Source organism: Apium graveolens, chromosome 4 (assembly GCF_009905375.1).
Source record: "Apium graveolens cultivar Ventura chromosome 4, ASM990537v1, whole genome shotgun sequence".
Classification (NCBI taxonomy): Eukaryota; Viridiplantae; Streptophyta; class Magnoliopsida; order Apiales; family Apiaceae; genus Apium; species Apium graveolens.
In genome coordinates, this window is record NC_133650.1 from 18,257,625 (window position 1) to 18,281,950 (window position 24,326).

The 24,326-nt window shown below is 35.6% G+C and overlaps 3 protein-coding genes across 3 annotated transcripts; all 3 read left to right on the forward strand.

Annotated features, from left to right (window-relative positions):
- The first annotated feature begins 6,998 nt into the window (after window positions 1-6,998).
- LOC141717858 (dolichyl-diphosphooligosaccharide--protein glycosyltransferase 48 kDa subunit) lies at window positions 6,999-11,915 on the forward strand. Its single transcript, XM_074520073.1, has 13 exons — window positions 6,999-7,355; window positions 7,433-7,569; window positions 8,390-8,515; window positions 8,825-8,878; window positions 9,003-9,116; window positions 9,712-9,767; window positions 9,846-9,887; window positions 10,325-10,400; window positions 10,623-10,694; window positions 10,763-10,888; window positions 10,971-11,075; window positions 11,366-11,449; window positions 11,561-11,915. The coding sequence occupies exons 1-13, from the start codon at window positions 7,088-7,090 to the stop codon at window positions 11,606-11,608; spliced, it is 1,308 nt and encodes a 435-aa protein (XP_074376174.1). The 5' UTR covers window positions 6,999-7,087; the 3' UTR covers window positions 11,609-11,915.
- A 1,069-nt stretch (window positions 11,916-12,984) lies between these two features.
- Window positions 12,985-14,557, forward strand: LOC141717859 (geranylgeranyl pyrophosphate synthase, chloroplastic). The gene has a single exon (XM_074520074.1). It carries the CDS (start codon window positions 13,207-13,209, stop codon window positions 14,260-14,262), a length of 1,056 nt encoding a protein of 351 aa, XP_074376175.1. The 5' UTR covers window positions 12,985-13,206; the 3' UTR covers window positions 14,263-14,557.
- A 2,151-nt stretch (window positions 14,558-16,708) lies between these two features.
- On the forward strand, window positions 16,709-18,338 carry LOC141717860 (allene oxide cyclase, chloroplastic-like). Its single transcript, XM_074520075.1, has 3 exons — window positions 16,709-17,119; window positions 17,216-17,337; window positions 17,685-18,338. The coding sequence occupies exons 1-3, from the start codon at window positions 16,885-16,887 to the stop codon at window positions 18,084-18,086; spliced, it is 759 nt and encodes a 252-aa protein (XP_074376176.1). The 5' UTR covers window positions 16,709-16,884; the 3' UTR covers window positions 18,087-18,338.
- The last annotated feature ends 5,988 nt before the right edge of the window (window positions 18,339-24,326 follow it).

The window sequence follows — 24,326 nt, forward strand, 5'->3', positions numbered from 1 at the left end:
TTCTTCTTACAATCAGTGTTAGCCTTATACTGGGAAAACCAATCCATTCCTAAAATCATGTCAAACTCTCCTAGCTCGAAGGGTATTAGATCAACTGAAAAAGAGTATCCGTTGATTTCCAATTGACACTTAGGGCAAAACTGACTCACTGATACTCTATCCTGATTGGCTACTTCTATAGTCAAAGGTTCAACCAAATCTTCTAACATTAAGTCGATCTTAACTACACAATTCTTTGATATAAAAGACTTAGATGCTCCTGAATCAAATAAAACTTTAACAGGTACGGAGTTGAGAGAGAGCGTACCTGCCACTACGTCCGAGTCCTGAGCATTGGACCTTTTTGTCATTTTGAAAGTTCCGGCTTTAGTTGTGCTGGATGCCGGTCCTTGAGATGCAGTACCTTGAGTAGCTGTCTTACAATACCGAGCAACATGTCCCACCTTCCCGCAGTTGTAGCAAGTAACTGCGGGTTTTTCTATATTGCATTCGGATGCGTAATGACCCTTTTTATGACATTTGAAGCACTGAACATCCCTTTTGCATGGGCCACTATGTGTCTTCCCACATACCTTACAATCAATTACGGAATTTGATGACTGAGCTGGAGTGGAGGCAACTGAGGTGGCAGCAGGCCTAGCCTGAGGAAAATTCTGTCTTCTAAATCTTTCTGTTCTGGCCAAACCTCTTATGAAACCTCTGACTGGATTCCCCTGGATTCGTTTCACCAGTGATGCTTTCAGATTTCCGCTTCTTATCGCCCTTTTCCTTGGCTGCCAACTTTTGATCACTTTCAATTACCAGCGCGACCTGAACTACGGAGGGATATGTCTTGAGCTGCAAGGCTACAACCCCACTGCGAATTTTTGGCTTCAGTCCCTGCTGGAATCTCTTCGCATTTTGAGCTTCAGTACTCACATACACAGGCACCAATCGGGCCAATTCCGTAAACTTGGCCTCATACTCGGCCACACTCTTTTCATCCTGTTTCAATTCTAAAAACTCAACCTCAACCTGGTTCTGCAAACAGTCCGAAAAATATTTTTCCAAGAACAACTCTGTAAACCTGGCCCAAGAGACAGGGCCTTCTCCTTCCACGACACGGGTGGATTCCCACCAATAATTCGCTTCACCCTTGAGAAAATAGCTTGCATAGTCTGATCTAAGATTATCACTTACTTGCGTAAGGGTGAAAGCTTTCTCTATTTCCTTTAGCCAAATCCTAGCAGCCACTGGGTCCACCTCACCCTTAAACTCTGAGGGCTTTACCGACTGAAAAGATTTAAAACTCACAGTTTGGTTCACTTCTCTTTGCTGAGGTTGCTGCTGAATTTGTAGCTGTTACTGTTGAATTTGTTGTTGTTGCTGCTGTATGAACTGTTGCTGTTGTTGGTGTTGTTGTAGAAATTGGTGTTGCTGCTGCTGAAATTGTTCTTGCTGCTGAGCCATTTGATTAGGCTGTTGGCGCAGCAAATCTAGCAACTCACCCATAACTGGGCCCCCTTCAGAAGCTCTGCTAGAGGAATTGGATAGGATATTCTTCTTGGGCGGCATTCTTCTGAAACATAGCAAATGATTTTTTTAGTTTAAAAGAATTGCCCCTGGGTAGCAACATTTTCATGTGCCAAGAGAATACTGCCGCAATAAAATATTCCCACCCTCATTGAGTTGGGGTCCGACTGTAATGAGTGGCTAGATTTAACAAAATCAGCAACAATTGCAACAATAAAATAACAACAGTAATAACAACACGACACTAGCAGCATGCAACAATACCTATAACATAACACTAACTAAATTCACATGGTCGGACTCGTTCTCGTGGAAAAACTATCTAGGAATCTTTATTGGCTACTACTAATGGTACATATACCAGGGAAAACACACTAAAGATCAGGGCAGTTCCAGAATCCTCAAGATATGCCAGGGTTACACCTTCAAACCCTTGACTAGACTCTTAAACTTGCTCCTCTAGATGTGAGTTGCTGATTCACTCCCTATATACCAATATTACCCCTTTCCGACTCTACTCCTAACCTAAATCAGGGACTCTAACCTGTAGCTCTGATGCCAACCTGTGACGGCCTCAACCCCGGGTCAGGAGTTGACGTCACTAACGAAATGAAACTATAATTATAATACAACTACTTGCTTTATTTCAATGTAATCAACGCTTCCACAAGATCTTTTCCAGGTTCAAGTATAATTTAGGTTACATACTTATTACAAACCAACTAATTAAACAACTTGCTATGACTATTATTCTACAGCAACTCACTGACCACCCTTCAACAGACACAACCTATTCAGAGGAGCTCGACACAGGAGAAATTGGAAACTGGCCCTTAGCAAAATAGCAACATCTCCTAGACATCTGCAATGCGAAAATATACAAACACATTTGCAAGAGTGAGCGATCAACTGCTCAGCAGTACCACTATATGAATACTAACTGAAACAGTTTATAATAAACAATTTTAGGAACAAAAATTTCAACTTGTTAGTAGAAAACAAGTAAAACCAGTGTAAATAGATAAAAACTGATAAATTGTTGAAAACTGGATCTTTAATAGCTAGCATGTTCTCTAAACATTTATTAATAGCGCTGTGTAAATAATAGGGTTAAATTTTAGCATGCTACTTTCATTTTCAAATCATTCGTTCCATCGCAGGACCTATAGAACTTGTTCCTCTCCGGGAACCTCAAAATCGCTTGCTCAGATATAAAAGTATTGGATGATCCCTGGTGAGACAGCTGATCAGGCTATCCTATGAAACTTGTTCCGGAACTCAGAGACTAGCTAGGTCTCTGTCACACTGGGTTGGTGGTTATAACAGGGTGCGCAACCACTTCGCCTCTTACACTAACTTCCAGGCCGTTACGGGCCTTCTACGCACACTCGTCCAATTATCTGATCATTTTTTTTATCCAGTTTTCCAAATCACTTACCTATCTCTTGTCAAAACAATTATAACACAACACCTTTTCCCAAAACATTTTCATTTTATTCAGAACTTAGAGATAAGCATTTTCAGAAGTTACTTTTCCCCCAAAACACAAGTTAACAAAACAATTTGAATCCAGGGGATACGTAACTTAAAACATTTCTGTTCCATTACGAAAGGAAAACATTTAGTTATTCACATATACTGAACCATAAAAGAATGGCCAGGGTACTTGCCTTAATACAGTTTAATACTAATTTCTGACTGGCTTTGCACTGACCGGGATGCTAAGGATTTCAACTGGAACCTACAGGAACCAAAATACCCTAAATTAGACGTCCGAATATGCTTGACTATCCTCGCTAACAATCTACCCATACGCTAACAAACCCAACTCGTAACATATCCAATATTATAGTACACGTATCAATTAGGGTTCACGTCTTCAAAATCCGGTTCAGTGTTCGTTTTCGTAATATAGGTATAGTTGTCCTTTTTACGAAATTAGGGTTATCGGTTTCGCAAAGTATTCCATCGCAACACATAATCAGGTTTTGTACAAAATAGTTACATATAATCGATCGACGTTCCAATAGCCATTGGGTACGGCCTCGTATTCCCGTAATTAAATTTTCCCGGAAATTGGGCAGCACCTCCCTTGATTATCGGCTAACTCGTCGAACATCCCGACGTCAAAACAATCACAACCACAATCAATCGCAATTTAAAACCCAACCACCAATTTCAGTAGTCAATATCAGTCCAAAATTCTCAATTACCAATTAAATATAATTATTAATCTTTATTATCCGTATTTACGCTTTAATTTATATTTTATAATTTAAATCATATTTTGAATTTTATAAATCGTAGGACTCAGAAATATTCATCATAGTCCACCGTCGGCTCGCCGAAACTCATCGCCGACGGCGATAAAATTTACGGGTACCCGATTAATTTCGGGTTCCAACATAAAATTCCATCGATATAACTTCGAATAATTAAAATAATTGATCAAATAATCAGCACAATTCTATTCGAATATTTCAGGAATAATTCCATTAAAGCAGATAAACCAGTTAACACCACAGCACCGAACAGAGGCAACAGAACCGTAACAAGACAACATATGCAATCGAGATAAGAGGGACAAACACACAACACAACACCCAATCCTCTACCCCTCCGGTCACCTCGCCGGAAGTTCAAAACGGCGGCAACCGGAGCGGCAAGGACGGCACAAAACAAAACAACCCAGCTATAACAAGATTCGACTGATTACACCCATATATATACGTATATGTATATCAACAAACAAAGACAGGGCTGAAGCAATTAAACGGAAAAAACCAAAAACGGCGACCGGAAAACGCAAGGCAGCCGGAAACTCACCCAAAACAGGGGTAAATATGGGGAAGAGAAAGAAAGTGAAGGAGAAATTGAGTGTGAGAGGGAGGAAGAGAGCGGAGGGATTAGAGAGAGATGCAGAGATCGCGAGAGAGAGATTCGAGGGATTGAAGAGGTCGGGTGTTACCGAATGAAAAACAGCCCCCCTATTTATGTTTCATTCTATTTGTTTTGATTATTATTATATATATATATATATTTTTTTTTCTCGAATAAATCCCGCAGCAAAGTTTTATCTGACCCATACCTTTTTGTTATAACGAGTAATTCACGGATAATCAAAACCCGAGCATTAATAAAATATTTTATAAAATATCACCAATATTTAAAAGTTAATCAAAAATAGAATTTTCAAAATTTTAAAAATAATTTTTGAAACACAATAGATACTCGTTTTGAATGAATAAACGAAACAACACGCATATGATATTTATCCCAAAAATTACCAAAATAATTTAAAAATTCTCGGAATATTCCAAACTTAATAAAGTATGAATTTCAAAATTTTTGAAGAATTCTAGAATTAATTACTGATTATACAATTAAATGAAATCAGAAAATCATTTAACGATAAATAATCAATAAAATATTGATTTCTAAATTTTATAAACTCCTAAAAGTAATTATTAAAATTATGAAGGCATAACAATGATTTTAGAGATAATCCCCATATTTATAAAAATAAATCTTGAATAAAATTATCTTTAAATACAAAAACAAAACAACACAGCTCAACGACTAATTACACAAACGATACTCGAACACCAATAATCACACATAATTAATAAAATACTAACAAAAATAATATCCAACTAGTAGAATCCATACACATAATTTATTTAATTATTATTTAATAATCACACATTTAAATATTACAAAAATGTTCGAGTCTTTATAATTGCATTATCAAAAGGCCTATTTTCTATGATGGCAGTTCCCTTCGGTTTGTGCTGCCTGTTCTACACACCCTTGTATTGGTTTTTCAGGAGGGACCGAGAGTCTGCTAGGTTAGTTAATATGAAAGAGGTGGAGATGATTTAACAATTTAACACACTTCATTTTCTTTGTGAGTAGAGAAAAACACTTTCATTGCCACATAAATGATCCCAGACTGACTTCGTAGTGTTATGTAATTCAACTTCCAATAAAGCCTTACCAACCTTTGCATTGCCACCGCTTTTTTTATGATCAGAGAACACTATTAAATATTAATGTGTTAGAGTTAAAATTTTGCATAGAAGATGCATGATGATTGTTTGGTATATAAACCAAGCACATTACAGAAAAAGTTTGTTAAGATTTTGGTTTGAAAAATATTTTTTCCTCAAAGAAAATGCTACACATTTTCTATTAAATCAGCGAATTTTCGGATTTGGTTGATCTTGAAAAAAAATATCAAACATTTTTTAGTTCCAGCTCTTCTAAGCAAGAATTCATCCGTTAATTATAAACAATAAAAAACTAAATAATAGAAAATGAATTCTTTTTAACTATAACAATATGCTCTCATTATTTTTTGCAAAAAAAATAATAAATAAATTGACCAAAAACATTCATTCATCGGTGTTAAGGATATATTCAATTCGATTTCATTTAATTTAACCACGACTTAAATTGTATGATTCCAATTTTAAGAAGAAAAATCATGGCATACTTCGAAAATCAGAACTAATCAGTTGCGCCAAGTTAAACCGAACCGAAATCGGAAAATAAAAAACCGAACCGATATCAATAATTTGATTTCGGTTATAGGTTCCAACCAAACCGAAAAAACCAAATCGGAATGATTATTAATGTAAATAAATATATAGTTTATAATATATAATTTATGTAATTTATATAAATTTAAAATTACTAAATATACTTAATTTTGCAAGAAAATTCAGTCAATTTAATTCTCGACAAGTGAGCTTATGATCGAGGGTTTCATTCTGCATCTACTACATACTTGTACTTTACAGCATTTCAAAATATCAACTCAAAAGTACCATAACTTGGAAATTCTGGAACACCTTATATTTACTTTTTATGCAGAAGCCTAAAATATAATGTTTGTGTCACTATTTTGTTTGTTGCAGCATGCTTCGGAATACTATATATTTTTTGCAAGATCGAATATTTTGTTTGTTGCAGCATGCTTCAGAATACTATATATTTTTTGCAAGATTGAGTGTAACTTTACAGTAAAGAAATTTTTTAATTATGTTTTGTTTATTTAAATTATAAAATTTTCATCATCAACATTTATTTTCCGGTTTTTAAAATGAAATCGAGCCGATTATAATCGAACCGGGTTTTTTAAATTGAAATTGAAACCAAATCTGAACCGATGATTGCGATTTTTGATTTTAGAAATCGAAGATATATGTTTACGATTCGAGTTTAATCCGAAAATCGAGTCTAACTGACCCATACTCTTCCCCGAATTGAGGTACTGATTTATAATTTATGTAATATATTTAAAAAAAATTGATTAAAATTATCAACCTTTAATAATTTGGTCAAATATTTTTAAGCAATTAATTATTGATTTATCGATTATCAAAAATCGGCCGATTTCTTTTATAGGTGGATTTATATAATAAAGTATTTATTTATTAGATAATGAATTTTGAACTCTAAGAAAAGGAAAATAAGAGAAAATTAATACTCCGTAAGTCGTCTTCAACCGTGGACTTCAAAACTCCATTTCGAGTGAGAGCTTCGGAAATTAAACCCTAACCGAAGCGGCGAAATGGCGAATCTCTCTATTTACATCTTAACACTCTTAATCTCTCCGATCCTCATCGCCGCTTTCTCGCCGGAAAATCCAACAGATCGCCGCATTTTAGTCTTACTCGACGATCTCTCTCTCAGATCTTCTCACTCTCTCTTCTTCAATTCTCTTCAATCTCGCGCCTTTCTCCTCGATTTCAAGCTCGCCGATGATCCGTCTCTCTCGCTTCAGCGTTACGGACAGTATTCATATGACGCTCTCATTTTGTTCTCGCCTAGTGCTGAGAGTAAGTTTTGATTTGGAATTGTAATTTGTGTGTGGATTTAGAGGTGATTTTGATTGTGATTTGTGATGTTTTGATAGGATTTGGAGGATCGGTGGATTTGGCGGCGATACTCGATTTTGCAGATTCAGGTCATGATGTGATTGTTGCAGCTGATGAGAATGCTTCTGATTTGATTCGGAACATTGCTGCCGAATGTGGTGTTGATTTCGATGAAGTGAGTGCTTCCATTTTCGAGATTTGGTAGTTATTGAATTTAGACGTGTAATGTCATAATCAATTAGATGCTTGTAGAAGGTGAAAATACACGAGGGAGTTATTGCTATAAAACAATTAGATGTGTCCATTAGTGCTAAGGTCAACTAAATGTCGACAAATGAGATGTAAAATTAACGAGATTATGTTACCATAATGTCTTACACAATTATGCATTAGGATGATTGAACTAGTTATTGCTTTTCAAAGTACCAGAACCTTCGGTTGGACTACTAGGTTTTGTATTTAAGAAGTATGTGATTATGTAAGCATTCATTATAGGAGTTAACTATGAGAAACAGTTAAATCTACTAATTAGAGTAGCGCTATTTTGTAACTATTTCAGAAAAAATTATTATACGTGGCCAGATCTTAGATTGCTCTATTCGTATTTAAACTTTAATGTTACATTTATTTGATTAAAGTGTTAGTTTATACCTTGTTTAGTTTAGAACCACAATGAGCTTTCTTGAAGTATTGTGCTTGCGAATAGGTGGAGATGTAATCTTACCATTACCTGTCTCGTTTACAAGCAGGTCGCTGTCTAAGTATACAAACTTATCCTCCTAGGTTTTCTAGACAAGGCCTTTTTAAATCTTTTACGATTTTTGTCAGCAATACAAATCTACTCGACTAGCCCCTTCCAAGAGTACTTGGGATGCTAGACCAGTCATTTTAATCTTTTGACTCTATTTCTCTTTTTAGGGTCATCATGAGACCCATTAGTTCTCCTATTTTTATGTATTGTAGCATAATCTTATTTTAAGTGCTTGATATGACAGGATTCTTCCTCCGTGGTGATCGATCACATTAGTTATGCCGTTTCAGAAACTGAGGGAGATCATACGTTAATTGCCTCTGACGATTTCATCAAATCTGATGTTATTTTGGGAAGCACAGAAATTGAGGTTAGTTCTGCAGCCAACTAGTATTTATACACTTTGAGTTAAACCAGGAAATATGTGTTCTATGTAACCTTGGTCATAATCATATCTCTTTTTTGGCTCTGGTGGAATGTTTTGCAGACTCTATCTGAGCTGAAATTGTAATATAGAACATTCATCTGAATTTACAAGTTCGTCAAGCTGTAGTGTTTTACTTCTAAATATGTGTAGCCATGTATTAAGTTGAAAGAAGTTATCAATTAAGAAATTTCACCCCCTTTATTATTATTTTTTAACTGTAGCAATTCTTACTAGCTTCCATTGCATGAGCAGGCCCCTGTACTTTTCAAGGGTATTGGACATTCACTAAATCCGGCTAATAGTTTGGTAAGGTTACAAATTTATTTCCATCTTTGTGTACTTGCTATAATGTTACATATAAGTGGCAATTCAAATTAAGATGCCTAATTGGCTGATCACTTTGTGATGACTAAGTTTTAGTGGTTTGTAGGTTCTGAAGGTTCTGTCAGGTTCTTCATCATCGTACTCTGCTAATCCCAAGCTTAAGCTGTTCAATCCTCCCACCCTTACTGGATCTTCTATCTCATTAGTTTCTATTGTGCAGGTCTTTGTAAATTTCCTGATTTCATTTATATTGTGGTTTTTCTGATTGTTGAATATTAATTTGATGTTCCAGTTGAAATTTTAGATAGAAGATACGTGTACCATTTGTTTTGAGAGAAAACTTAGAGCAACAACTCTAACTAAGTATTACCCTTCTATTTTAATGTATAGTTGCTGCCTGTTCAATATTAATGGGGCTGACTGAGGGACGGAATTTTGAAGAATAACTTAAAAATTGCTTTACAATTAATTGGATAGAAGTAAGTTATGAAATCAGTCTAGTAAAGAAATATTGCAAGTCTTCAAACTACATGGCAACTGAGCTAATTAACCCACACAAACTCTGGTGTAGATAAATCTTACCTAATCTGATTTGGAGTATGTAAAACCAAGTACTATTGGAATATTATGATTATATGGATGATTGAAATCTGACTTGGACTTTGATATGGTGTCATAAGTTTGTAGGCAAGCGGCATTCTCTTCCCACATCACATTATTATTTTACAATCTGTCGTGGAAAGTAGTGTTTAGGATGACTGTTTGAGCTTATTAAATCATTGTCTTTATATTCCCACGTTTGCCTAATAATGCAGGCAAGAAACAATGCAAGGATTCTGGTTTCTGGCTCTTTGGATCTGTTCAGTGATAAGTATGTATACCATGATCATGCTTTAATTTCTTTACTAAATGTTGTTCCTTTAGTAACTTTGTTTTGTTTGTCAATCAGATTCTTTAAATCAAGTGTGCAGAAGGCTGGAAGCTCTACCAGGTGAGTGATGCTGCTCTTTATCAATTTTTATATATATATATATATATTACCCATTATTTACAGTTGAAATTTTTATCCCCGTCCGTGAAGTTTCAATTATTGAGAATTAGTCACTATTTAGCCCCCATTACGTGATGCAAAGAGAGGAGCGGTGCTATGCTAAAAAAACCCGTGCACCAGTATTATTGCAATTACCATGTACGACTTAAATACCTAAACACTTTATTGTTTTTTTTTTTAATTTTATTTCAAATACCTTTTTCATGTTATAACCTTGCATAATAGTTTGTTTGATATTTGTTAGTTGTATATGTATTGCATGTTATCCTCTATATTCAAGCAAACTGGGGTATGCTAATTAAATTGATGTGTTTCCAGACGTGAATGGTCAATATATTCATTAACTCAAAAAAAAAAAATTCTACTTATCTGAGCAGATATGGAAAATCTGGCAATGAACAATTTGTGACTGAACTTAGCAAATGGGTCTTTCACGAACGGGGCCACTTAAAGGTGAGGTGTATACTTCTGCATGTCAATAAATTTATTGTTATTTTTCCATTTAGCTTATTAGATATTTACGTTTGTATGTAATTAAGGTGAGACATTAATCTAATTAGATAATAAATGCAACTAATGTGATTTTTGAGAGCATTTTTTGTGATGCTTTACTTGGTTACTCTTAAATTCACTGGAAGTGGGTGTGGTATTTATTCATCTTCCTGGTCATTGTAGGCTGTGAATGTTAGACATAACAAAGTTGGTCAATCAGAGGAACCTGCAATGTACAGGATCAATGACGAGCTGGTAATTCCTTTCTCCGAAGGCGGGGGTGTATAATATTTGTTGACATTAACAAATTTGTGGTTTTATAGGAATACTCTGTAGAAATTTATGAGTGGTCTGGAACAACTTGGGAACCGTATGTTGCCAGCGATGTTCAACTACAGTTTTACATGATGAGCCCATACGTGCTAAAAACAATGTCAACTGATGGGAAGGTAGTATCCAAAAAAAATAAATTTCCTGAAAGTTTCTCTATTCTTAATGATCAAAATGTGTTTTTCTCATTTGGTGCTGCAGGGTTTGTATCATGTTTCTATGAAGGTGCCAGATGTTTATGGGGTTTTTCAGTTCAAGATCGAGTACCAGAGGCTAGGATACACTAGCTTATCACTTTCAAAACAGGTAAGCCCTTACCAAGCCAGTCCTTGGTGCTGTACGAGGGTATCTTAATTTGCGTTTGCTAACATTCTTTGCATTCAAACCACATATTATTTACAACATTAATTAAAGTTAAAATATTTGTGGATGAGGTATTCCATTAGTTTAAATACACAAGATTTTTGTTGTTTTCTTTTACATAGGAACTTACTATATTTTTCTGGATGGTTTAATGTTTAAAATCTTCTAATTTTCCTAGTAGATGTGTGGTTTGTTTATGTTATGCTAAGCATCAAGATTTTTGGTTTTTGCAGATTCCAGTTCGGCCCTTCAGACACAATGAATATGAAAGATTCATAACAACGGCCTTTCCTTATTATGGAGCTTCCTTCTCTACGGTAGTCACTCCCTCCCTAACCAATCCATCCCTATAAGCACATATATATACTCTGTTACTGTGTTAAAAGGATGATGCAAGCTTCAGTTAAATCTATTTTTAATGATTGCAGATGGCAGGGTTCTTTATCTTCAGCATCGTATACCTTTACCACAAGTAAATGCCAAAGGGAACTATTGGTGGCATATAGATGTTGAAGGATTCTGGATTCTGTTTCCCAACAAATTTGGATTTGAAGCAAAAAACCCGGTGCATGTGATTGAGGTTATTTAGACAATAGAGATAAATTCTACTTCCCAACACAAATTTTGTAGTTCGGGCGTTTGTAACAACAAATTTATACTGACAAAACATTACTATGTTGCGACATTCAATCTTGCCCAGTACAATAGTCGCTCGTATTTCTATGGTTGTGCTGCAACATGTTATCAAATCAGTCATCCAGCGTAGATTAAGATTTATACTTCTATAGATTCTTCTGTTCTTGGTAAGATGTTTTCTTGCAATAACGCCCGTGTCTTCTAAATTTAGGTTGAATGAAAACACTGTGATGTACTGTGGAAATGAAAATAAATCTCATGAAAATATTATTGATAGTCCTAAAAATTATGCACCGAATGTTATTATGGTAGGTACTGTAAAAGGCATGCATGTAAATGAATCGGCAGGCTGGCTGGTTGGCGAAACAAAATTTCCTGTAAAATATATCAACGGCCAAGTAGAGTGAGTACCTAAAACTGGATGTACCTTGTCTAGCTTTATGTATGTTAATTTTCACTAAGCAGGCGGTGACCTAAAACATCTGACCAATCTTAACAACCAGACCAACAATATATATTTGCAGAACATAACATTAATCTTACAAAACACATAATGATACATTTAATTATCAAATATTTCTTTTGACAAATTGTCAATAGACACTATGTGATGTAGTCTGTAGAATATACTTGAGGAATGAGTCATGTCAACGGAATGAATATGAATAATTGATTAAACAAATATAAAAAAAATATACTATTAAGATTCGCATATGTGAGTGAGGAGGATTGAGGAATGTACATCCATGTATTACGTTTAGTTTACTGATCACAACATGTTACACACATTTGGAATTGGACAGGTATAACAGAGACTGCTCGTCATAACTACGAACTCCAATTCTTACATGATTCACGTAGTATCTGTTCCCAGCCTCATATTTGTTCTCAGGTAAACAGTTGCACATTGACATTCATAATAATTTTCCACCTAAAATTAAACAGGATACTGGTTTTTTAACACGCTAAACACTTATCGCCACACTCTAATTTATTGTAAAAGATATTTTGTCATGTAATAAGAAATTATGTGTCAAATTTTAATTAATCTTTTAATCATAAATGTTGAGAAATAAAAACATTTCAAATTTATAAAAGTTAGTGTTAACATATGCTGCCCCGGAAGGCCCCATTAGAGACCCCGCCGATTAAGTATGGTTGACCAATCTGATGCCTGTTTAAATTAAGCTGTTCCAGTTTCAAAATGTGGCAGTAGTGAAAAATTATATATAAGCACAAACAATCCCCGGTGTATGGAGAATAAAACACAATAGTATCTTCCTCCAGCGCCTATTTTAGATTCCTTTGCTAATCATCCGTTTCTCCTATTCTTATATATTTCTAATATCTACATAACACATCTATATAAAATATATTCAGACACAACATCAATCCAATCAGGTTTCAGTTTGGTCTACGTAAACCTAAAACAAACAACATGAGTAATCTCCTGAATCTCAACACATCAAACACATTACCTCACTTTCATTACACCAACATTATCAAAACCCCCAAAACTACATTCCTTAAATTCCACCCTAATCACAAACCCCATTTCTCAATCTCCTCAATCCTCACCACAGAATCACAATCATCGACTACATCAACATTCGATTTCAAGGCCTACTTTGTCGAAAAGGCTAATTCTGTTAACACGGCCTTAGACTCCGTGATCCCCCTCCATTCTCCGAAAACAATACATGAATCAATGCGTTACTCGCTTCTCGCGGGAGGCAAGCGTGTGCGCCCAATGCTTTGTTTGGCTGCTTGTGAGCTTGTTGGCGGTGATGTATCCTCTGCTATGCCTTCTGCTTGTGCTCTTGAAATGATTCACACAATGTCGTTAGTACACGATGATTTGCCTTGTATGGATAATGATGATCTTCGTCGCGGTAAACCGACTAATCATAAGGTGTTTGGGGAGAATGTGGCTGTTTTGGCTGGGGATGCTTTGTTAGCATTGGCATTTGAACATATAGCTAGTTATACCAAAAATGTTTCGCCGGATAGGGTAGTGAGGGGGATTGTGGAATTGGCTAGGTGTATTGGGGCGGAAGGGTTGGTTGCAGGTCAAGTGGTTGATATTTGTTCTGAAGGGGATTCGAGTGTGGGGTTAGAGCATTTGGAGTTTATTCATGTTCATAAGACTGCGGCATTGTTGGAAGGTTCGGTTGTTTTGGGGGCGATTATGGGAGGTGGTTGTGATGAGGATGTTGAGAAGTTGAGGAAGTTTGCGAGGTGTATTGGTTTGTTGTTTCAAGTAGTTGATGATATTCTTGATGTTACCAAGTCTTCGCAAGAATTGGGGAAAACGGCTGGGAAAGATTTGGTGGCGGATAAGACTACGTATCCTAAGTTGATTGGGATTGAGAAGTCGAGGGAGTTTGCAAAGAAGTTGAATATGGAGGCTCAAGAACAGCTTGTTGGATTTGATGTGGATAAGGCTACCCCGTTGGTTGCTTTGGCTAATTATATTGCTTATAGGGATAATTGATGTGTAGATTTGATCCAACGGGTGTTTACTGCAGGAGGTATTGCAAACACATGAGTTTCAAACTTCAGTTACCAAAGCATTTTGGCTCCAATGTTCGGAGGAGTGGAGTGTAAACTGCTCTTGGCTTGCTTAGATTTTTCAAGTGATGCTCATTTTATCGTGATTCTTTAAGATGTACAGGACGTGTTGGGTAACATACTGAACCCAAACTTGGTTGTTTAAGTGGAAAATCAATTTATTCAATTGTTGAGTTTTGTGTTGTTTTTATCGTTTAGCAAGATCTTTGTAATTGTCATATATTTTTCACTTTACCTTGCTCTAGGGAAAAAGGAAGAAGCTTTATGGCAATGATCTCTGTAAACAATAATAACAAAAGGGTCTTGTGATGTTGGTCCTCAAATTGGTTTGTACCTGATATTGTCCATCTACAATATGTGTAATCTACTGTTGTATTTGGTTGGAATGAATGTAACTGGAGGGATGGACTGAAATTTGAACTGTATAATTAAAAATGTACAAAATTTTCATTTCTTACTTCATTCCAACTTAACAACCTAAACTGAGCTCAAAATCCCCAATCTGAAATTCCCTTCTACAGAATCCGTGCACAAGTACTACTAAAATTATCATGCACAACTTAGATTCTTCAACACTTTCTTGTTTTCTTGAATTTTCTTTTAAATATTCCTTTAATATATGGAACCTTGCATAGTAATTATTTTCTATTTGTTACTTTTATATGAATTCCATGTTATTCTCTAAAAGCAATCAAACAGGGTATGCTAATTTGGTTGATGTCTCTGATATTGTTGATCTATGATATGTGTAATCTAAGACTTCAACAAATGGATCAAGAAGTTGGTTGCAACTTGCAATGAACGTGTAATGTATTAAGAGGTGAAGAAAGTAAGGTAACTGAAAATTTAGTTGGGCTCTGTCAAACCTATACACTTTTATCGCTCTATATTAAAAAACCTTTGCTGAATATTTCCAGAAATGGAGATCAATGTAATGCCTCATTTTGAGTAGGGGAAAAGATAGACACTAGAATATATGGCTGCAACTTTCATAGAGAACCAGCATGATTGTGTTTCTGGTATTGACCCTTTTTTTTGAATAAAACATTCAAAGAAATTTAGATGTTATTTAATATTTACAAAAAATATTTACTGAAGATAGAGAGATAATATGATGCCTCGTTTTGTGGCACACTGTGGGTATAAGAATGGTGTTGAACAACTTGAGTTGGGCAAGGATAGACACCAGAAAATCCTTGCTGCAACTCTGATAGCGCTCCTGCATGATTGTATATCAGTATTAATAATTGTTTTAGCATGAAAAAAAATAATAGAACTGTATATGTTATTTGTCCAAGCAGGTTGCTTCTGCTATACTGATTTTGTTAGTTGATGGTTCTGGAGAAAGAATCTGGTAAAGCACTCCGCATTTTAATTGGACTCCAATGGACAAATTAATATATTGAATTGTTTACAGCACCTGTAAGGCACTAGCAAAATATCATGAAGTGCATTTGTAAATTTCTTGGCCAAATTTGGATCATGAACAATATGATTGGAAAGTTGGAACATAATAGTGCACCTGAATCAGGCTAGACCCTGTATATATTAAATGCCTTAGTCCCCAGTTGGTTTGTGTAATGCTTGGCCCATGAGATTATTGAAAAGATTGCAGGAGAGGAAAACAGGACCATTTGTTTTTTTTACTAAACGACAGGACCACTTGTTATACAGTCTATATCACATTTTAATGAAAAGCGCACGACTTTATTGCGTGTTATCTGTAAACACGCTCGAAGAGGAAGAAAGGCTTGTTTCAAACAGGAGAAGGGCTGGGACAAGATACTGGTCTTCTTCATATACACTGTTAAATGTTATTTTCTTATTTGGTAAATCAAGGTGGTTAGTTTATTACTCTTCGAATGTTACGATAGCAGTTAGAGTTGTCGAACTTAGAAAGTTCAACTCATATTTCCATTTTAATATTAGATAGATTATTGTGCAACTTATAAGCTAATAATTTATAAGTTACCAAGGTACAATAAAAAGTTTTAATTCTTTACGCAATTGGGTAACAACTACGTTAAGTTAATATTAACATGTATACTTAGAAACATAGTTACATATTCGAAATCAGAGTTATTTGGTTAAGATACCGAATTGTGATTTATCAGGCGATTTTTAACAAATTAAATAATTTATTAACAATTTAGGGAATCAATCTAATATTTTTAACGGATTTATCAGTGATATTTAAAAAATCGACCGATTCATATAACAATTCTTAGAAGGAAGAAATGGGCTTGGCATAAAATTGTATGTTAGTTGGAAGTAAAAAAACTAGAGAAGAACTAACAAACACATGGTTGATTGACTAACAACACGCCCTCACCGGCCACCGGGAAGCTCCCTTGTTCTACCTATCCTTTTTATTGTTTTGTGCCTCCAATTATTCTGTCACTGTACTGCTTGTTAGTATATATTAGTATATATGTAAAGGGGGCTCAATACATCCCACTTAGAAATCATTATATATAGCACTCACCGATCCTTTTAGCTTTATATATTCTCCACTACCATAATCACCCAATCTTTCTATCAAGCAATGGCTGCTTTTAGATCAACCTCTTCTTCTCTTCTTAAAGCTGCATCCATCTCTTCCTCAGCTAAGCTAGCTCCCAATGCCACTTCCTTGGCTCAGAATGTCTCACCTTTCCGCCTTTTTAATCCGCTACTCCGTCGTGGCCTTAGCATGATCACTACCCCCTCCACCACCACCGCGGTTAGCAGATCATTCTCATGCATAAGCCAGAGCACTTCTCCAGATTCTCCAACTCCCTGTAAGTTTATGTTCTAGGTTTTCAGCAAACATTTCTGTGCTTTCTTATTTTATTTTATCATTTCAGATCAGGTTTTCATGTTTGTTTATGTTTCAGCTAAAGTTCAAGAACTGTCTGTCTATGAAATCAATGAAAGAGACCGTGGCAGCCCTGCCTATCTTCGTCTAAGCCAGAAATCTGTCAATTCCTTGGGCGATCTCGTTCCTTTCAGCAACAAAGTAATTAAATTCAATCCTTTTACTCTTACAAGATTATTGTTTAGAAAATGTGATAAGATCTTATAATACTCTGCATACATTACAGACAAACTAATTTAGCCTACAAACTATAAAAAGGGTGATCTGTAATACTAAGATTACTGATTTTTTCATACGTGACCCCTGACGATGATGTATTTTGTGATTTTTTAAAGATAGGTTGTATTAGAACTTAACAATTTGTTATGTAAACAAATCCCACTTGTAAAGATTTGATTCTTTATGTCTCCACAATCTCGGTTTCACAAAGAACTCACAAATTTTGGTTAAAAAATCTGCGACAAGCACTTAAAAAATTATTATTACAGATCTATACTGGAGACTTGCAGAAGCGAGTCGGAATCACAGCAGGACTATGCATTTTGATCCAAAATGTACCGGAAAAGAAAGGTGACCGTTACGAAGCAACATTAAGCTTACACTTTGGAGACTATGGTCACATATGTGTGCAGGGAGAGTACTTAACTTATCAGGACACTTATCTTGCTGTCACTGGTGGCTCTGGTATTTTTGAAGGAGTGTATGGTCAGGTGAAGCTACAACAGTTGATATTCCCTTTCAAGTTGTTCTATACTTTCTATTTGAAAGGCATTCCTGATTTGCCAGAGGAGTTGCTTGGTGCTGCTGTTCCTCCGTCGCCTGCAGTGGAGCCTGCCGCGGCTGCCAAAGCGTGTGAGCCTGGTGCCACCATTCTTAATTATACACAATGAGAGGATGATGAAGTCTTGATTGTGTTAATAAGTGGTGATGATAAAAGGGATGATGTTAAGCCATTGGCAATAAAAGTACTAGGTGTACTTTGTTTTAGGATGTTGAGTTTGTTTGATGAGATTTTGTATGGCAAGAGTTAGAAGTGGCAAGTAGCTTTTATCTAAATTAATTAAATTTTGTAATTTGAAGTATAAAAATCAACCAAACTCCAATATAGATTTTATGGGAAACTTATATATTTTGTGGTTCAATGTGTGTGAGACTGAATCTGTATGTGATAACTTGATCATTTGTTAATAATGTGACTGGTACAAATATAAGGTGTTCAATGTCTGATTGAAGTATTTGACAAAGTCACTAATTTGACAAGGGGCGTTAAATCCCTTCTTTTATTTAGAATCAAAATAATGAGATTTTGTAGACCGTAACTGTAACAAAATCATAAACCAAACAAGCTCAATGGAAATATAATCTCAATGATGGCACTAAAATTTGGTCGAGGATAAAAATGAAACTAAAATTTGGTCGAGGATAAAAATGAAACTCTCTACTTCTCAGTGTTATGCTAGGGTTTTTCCTTTTTGTTTACATTTATCTAAATATATTATCAATGTTACACGAAAGCACTACACAATGGTAAACCACAAATACACCAATAATGAATCTAAACAAACCGATATTAAATAAGTGAATTGTATCTTGGATTTAATTTGAGACATTAAAGTACACGATACAAACCCAGAATAATTACAATACACTTCATAATAGATAATACAAGCATTTGTGGGAATTCGATAGCTGTTTCCACGACTCCATATTAGTCCATGCCCTTGAACTTGAAATGATTATCTTGATGTTGCACCCCACAGCACTTGTCGCCGGAGCCGTCATCACAGCAGGCAACCTCTCCGGTGGGTTTCCGGTCTTTCACGCTGTCAGCCGGAGAAACACCGGAGCAATGGTGTTTGCATAATTCACTAATTTCTTCTTTGTTTACTTCTTTTTCAGCTTTCTCCACTTCAACGCAATTGTAACAGTTACTCTTCTCGGACTCGTTTGTGGCCATTGCTATCTGATTTTATTTTGGTAAATATTTAATGTTGTTTTTTCTTTTGCGTCCTAATCTCTTAACCCCGCAAGTTTGTGTTGTATAAATTTATATTTGAAGGTGATGTCGGTTTGAGATTTGACTATGTGACATGTGACATTTTTGTTGTTCTACGTGTCCATGGCAATTGATTGCCACGTGGAGCCATCCAGGGTGCTGTAGCCTGTAAGCAAATGCAAATAACATTGAAATAACTAGATAAACTTGAAGATTGAAATGAAATAACTTAGCAAGTGTTATTAATTTTTCTTTTCGTTCAGACTTTTTATCTCCTTCCATGAGAGCTGTCGAGTGTTATCTCTCCTTTCAATCCTAAGATCGTGAGAGTTTTTTTCCTTTCAATTATGGATGATATTGAAATGCATATGGCTGAATTAGATATAGAAAATAAGGAAAATGAATAGCTGGTTCTTGTAGATGAGGTGGATCAGAGATGCACAAAAGGCTCACCGGGTCGGGTTTTGACCGGACTTTAAAAAGCCCGGGTTTTGACCGGGTCGGATTTTTCGGGTTTTGACTTTGACCGGGCCGGACTTTATAAAAATGTCAGAGCTCGTTTGGGCCCTCGAGGCGAGCCTAACCGTGCTTTTTTTCGGGCCGGATCGGATCGGGCCGGACTTTTTTCTAATTTAAATTGGATCGAGTATTACTAGAGATTCTGAAGAATACATATGTTAGCAACTAGATCATCGTAAAAATGTATTAGTTTACATGAAATATTTTATGAAAACATTACTTCGTTGAAAACAGTTAAGTTCAGCAAAAAATAAACATGTTTATAGAATAATATGTTTTATCATTGTTATGATAACAATGATATCCAAATATATATAGTATACTTATTATATCTTCTTTTATTATTTATGCAACGAAGTATATAAATAATATTATTAATCACAAATATGTAAATATACATGTGTTTAAAGTATTATTAATATTTATAGTAAATGTGAATTTATAAAAATATAAAAAAATATATTAGAATAATCAGATTATAACCGGGCTTTTTCGGGATTTTAATCAGGCCGGGCCGAGCCGAAGCCCGGGCTTTTAACCGGGCCGGGTTTTGCCTAAAAATATAGGGCCTGTCGAGGCCCGAAGCCCGGGCCGGGACCGGGCCGGGCTTGACCGGATTTTGACCAGATCGGGCCAGATCAGATTTTCGGGCCCGGGCTTTTTGTGCATCTCTAGGGTGGATGAAGAGTTGAACAGATTTGAACTTTGTTTGGTGGTCGCTTTTTAACGGAGAAGAACATCAATGTTCGGGCAATAAAATTGAAGCTATTGGATTTATGGAAGCCTGTCATGGATATCAATATTAGGGCTGTTCACGAACCGAGCCGAGCCGAGTTTTAAGGTAAACGAGCCGAGATTTTATTTTTTCTGATGAATCGAGCCGAGTCGACCTTGCTTAACTAATAAAAAAACATGTTCGAGTTCGAGCTCGATAACTAACGAACCGAACACGAGTTTGTTCGCAAACAAATATGAGCCGAACCGATCCCTAGCTATAACCGAACAACTCGTTAACAAATTAAGAGAATAACAATTTTGCTGGCCTAGACTAACTAATTCAAGCCCAGGTTAGATGGAAGCCCAACCCAAATATCCAAAATTCTAACCTAAACTTAAACTACTTCATCTTTCTTTTATCCAACATATTCTAACCTCTCTCATCTCTACTATTCTTATTTCTAAATTCTAAACTTTCAATCTTCACTGTTAACTTCATTACTAGGCAACTTTGTAGATAAGATGGGGCTAGGTCTTCATCTCCACTAAAACTACTATACTAATAGCTTCATTTTTAGAATCCTCAGAGTCCCTAAGACTTAATCTAGTCCTGGATTTCGATTTTTGCTTGATTGAGATACCTTCTGATGTCACTAGATTCTGATAATCACTTTTAGCATCAGTTGGCTTGAGTTGATGGGATGGAGTAAGCGGATGTGATGGAGGATTTTGGATACATGGATTTGATTGAAGATGAGAATGATGGGTTGGATTGTCTTCGATTTTTGAGAAATGGGTGTGGATTTCCGTTCTTTCAGTTGCTTTCTTTGTATACCCGTTCATCTATCTAATCTAAGGGTTAAAAAACCATCATATTTTTCAAGTTTTTAACGAACGAGCTCGAGTCGAACGAGTTCGAGCCGAACATACTAAAACTCGGCTCGAGCTCGTTTTGCTTAACGAACATATTTATGTGTTCGAGCTCGAGCTCGATTTCATGAACGAGCCGATCTGAACGAGCCTTTAACGAGCCGAGCTCGAAATTGTTCGCGAACAGCTCTGTTCGTGAACAACCCTAATCAATATCAAAGACCTGAAGCCTGAGATCTACTTGTTTAGTTCTATCATAAAGACGATCTGAATTGGATTCAACTAATGGTCCATGGACATTTGATAGTGGTTTACTAGTTCTGAACACCATTAGTACGGGAGAGGATACAACAAAGGTGCCTCTGTTTGCAGTAGACTTCTGAATACAGATTCATGACCTTCCAATGGGATACATGATGGAAGCGGTGGGGAAACAACTAGGAATTTCTTTGAAACTTTCATTTAATATGACTGCAAGAATAATTTTAGTATCTGGCGAGAATTTATGCGTCTGCATTTCAGGATTGATGTGCGAAACCTCTAAAGAGGAAGAAGAAAATATGTAATAAAGACAAGTCAGAGGTGGTAGTGAATTGCAAGTATGAGAAGCTATGAGATTTTTTTTATATGTGGGTTGTTGTCGCTTACTGAACATTTTTGCAGAAAAAAACTAGATGCTGACAATGAGATGATCACTAGAGATTGGGGTCACTGTTAGGAATATGTTGTGTACTTGATGATAACTTGAACAAAACACTTAGTAGATTTTAATCAAGTGTATTTGTAGCTTTCAACGGATGATCATTTTCAACATCCGTTGAAAGAGTAGCTTATGTAACAATAAGTTTAGTAGCACATTCCTGCATATCCAACTGGCTTAATGTAACAGATGCTGTAGAATGTATAGGACATGTTAACTACTAGATTGATATGCAAGATAGGTTGGGTAATTGTAAATATCAGGTGCCTTGTAATCTTGTGTAAATGAAATGGAGTTAACTGCCAAGAAAACAGTCTTAACGGATGATCAACTAAAGCTTCAACGGATGATTCACATAGTCTCAACGGATGATCAACCAAAGTTTCAACGGATGATCAACCATAGTTTCAACAGATGATTCAGTGAAGCTTCAACGGATGTTTAAATTCAAAAGAGCAGTTGATAGTGACTTGACAGTCACATGCGTTGGATATATGCAAATGGAATGTGGCAGCCTATTTGCAGGGTTTAGAGAACAAAGAAGCATTTCCATTTCCATGCTAAAAAGACGATATTCAAAGATGTTGGAAAGAGAAGCGTAGCAGCATGAAGTTATGCTAGATACAATTTGTCTTATTATCTTATCTTTTTATCATGTAACTTGGTGATATATAAACCAAGTGTAGTAAGTTGAAAAACATCCAAGTAAGCAAGCATTTTTCAGAGAAATAGATAAGGCAAAATCTGTAAAGAATTTCTCTGTTCTTGTATCTTCAACTTGTAAGTAGCTGTGAAGAATTTTGTTACACAGAGTTCTTGTTGTGCAAGACATTACTGTACTTTAACAAGACTAAGTTAAATTGACAACCCTAAGTAAGTTATATTGTAATCTTAGTTTGCATTTTGTATTGTAACATTAAAGTCTGTAAAAATGTCAAAGAGCAGACTGGAGTCTTTTTCTTTTAAACAGTATCAAGCCTAAAGATTCTATCTGGAAGAAGATCAAGAAGATCATGCCTCAGAAGAATTATGAAGAAGCTTGGAGTTGAATAAATCTGTTTTGGAAAAAATGTTCTAAGTCAAGATCTCTACAAGTCACAAATTCAGTGTTATAGAGAAGTCATTCGAGAACTCCAGAATGACTTATAGAGAACTCAGGAAAGCTACTAGAGAACTCAGAGATATCGACAAGCCAAGTTGAAGACATGAAGATTGGAGATATCGACAAGTCATTTCTTCACTAGAGAACTCAGAGTTATCGACAATTCAACATTCATTAAAGAACTCTGAGTTATCGATAAGTCAAATTTCACTAGAGAACTCAGAGATATCGATAAGTCAAAACTCACTAGAGAACTCTGAGTTATCGACAAGTCAAATTTGACTAGAGAACTCTGAGTTTTCGACAAGTCAATAAGCCATTAGAGAACTCAGAGAAATCGATAAGTCAAAGTGAAGATATGAAGACTAGAGATCTCGACAAGCCAAATTCTCTTATGGAGAACTCAGAGACCTCTACTAGTCAAATTTACTATGGAGTATTAGAGATCTCGATAAACCAATATACTTATCGAGATGTCAAGTTCTCTATAGACCAAACTGGAGATCTCGAGGTAAAATCTCAAAGTACAATTTGCAGACCAATTCAATATCCAAGATTAACAATCAACAAACAATCCAACCATCTGGATTGACAAGTCTACAAAAGCAGCTTGAAGAGTGTGCAAGATCAAGGGTGAAAATTAACTGACAAAGGAAGATCAAAGTTAACACAGTATGCAAAGATATGCTAAGCCAAAAATGGAAGATATAATTTTCCTAAAATGGAAATGACAAGTGACAGTTTACTAAAGCTAATAGCATGTCTTATTATACACTATGTAAACCAACAGTTAACTAAATTATAAATTTAACACTGGTCCTTTGTAAGAAGTAACAATTTAGATCAGGAATTCTTGTATACTCTTAAGAAAGAAGCTAAGCTCTTTATCAACAAAGAGCTTAGAAATTTTGTAGCAAAATATTCCTAATTTTAATATAAAATTAAGTGAGTTTTGAAAGATCTGTGTTTCTTATTATTGTATGTTTAATTTCTGCATTAACACATTTCGCTACAAGATTTGATATACTTTGTTCACAACCATATATAGTTCAAGAAAAGCATATACTAAAACACATTTACCCCCCCTCTGTGTGTAATTCATTACCTAACAAGTGGTATCAGAGCAAAATCTAAAAATAAACAGATTCAAGATCTTGAAAGAATGAATACAAAAAAAATCAGTAGCATCAAAATTCCTACCTTTGACAAAGCTAACTACACTCTTT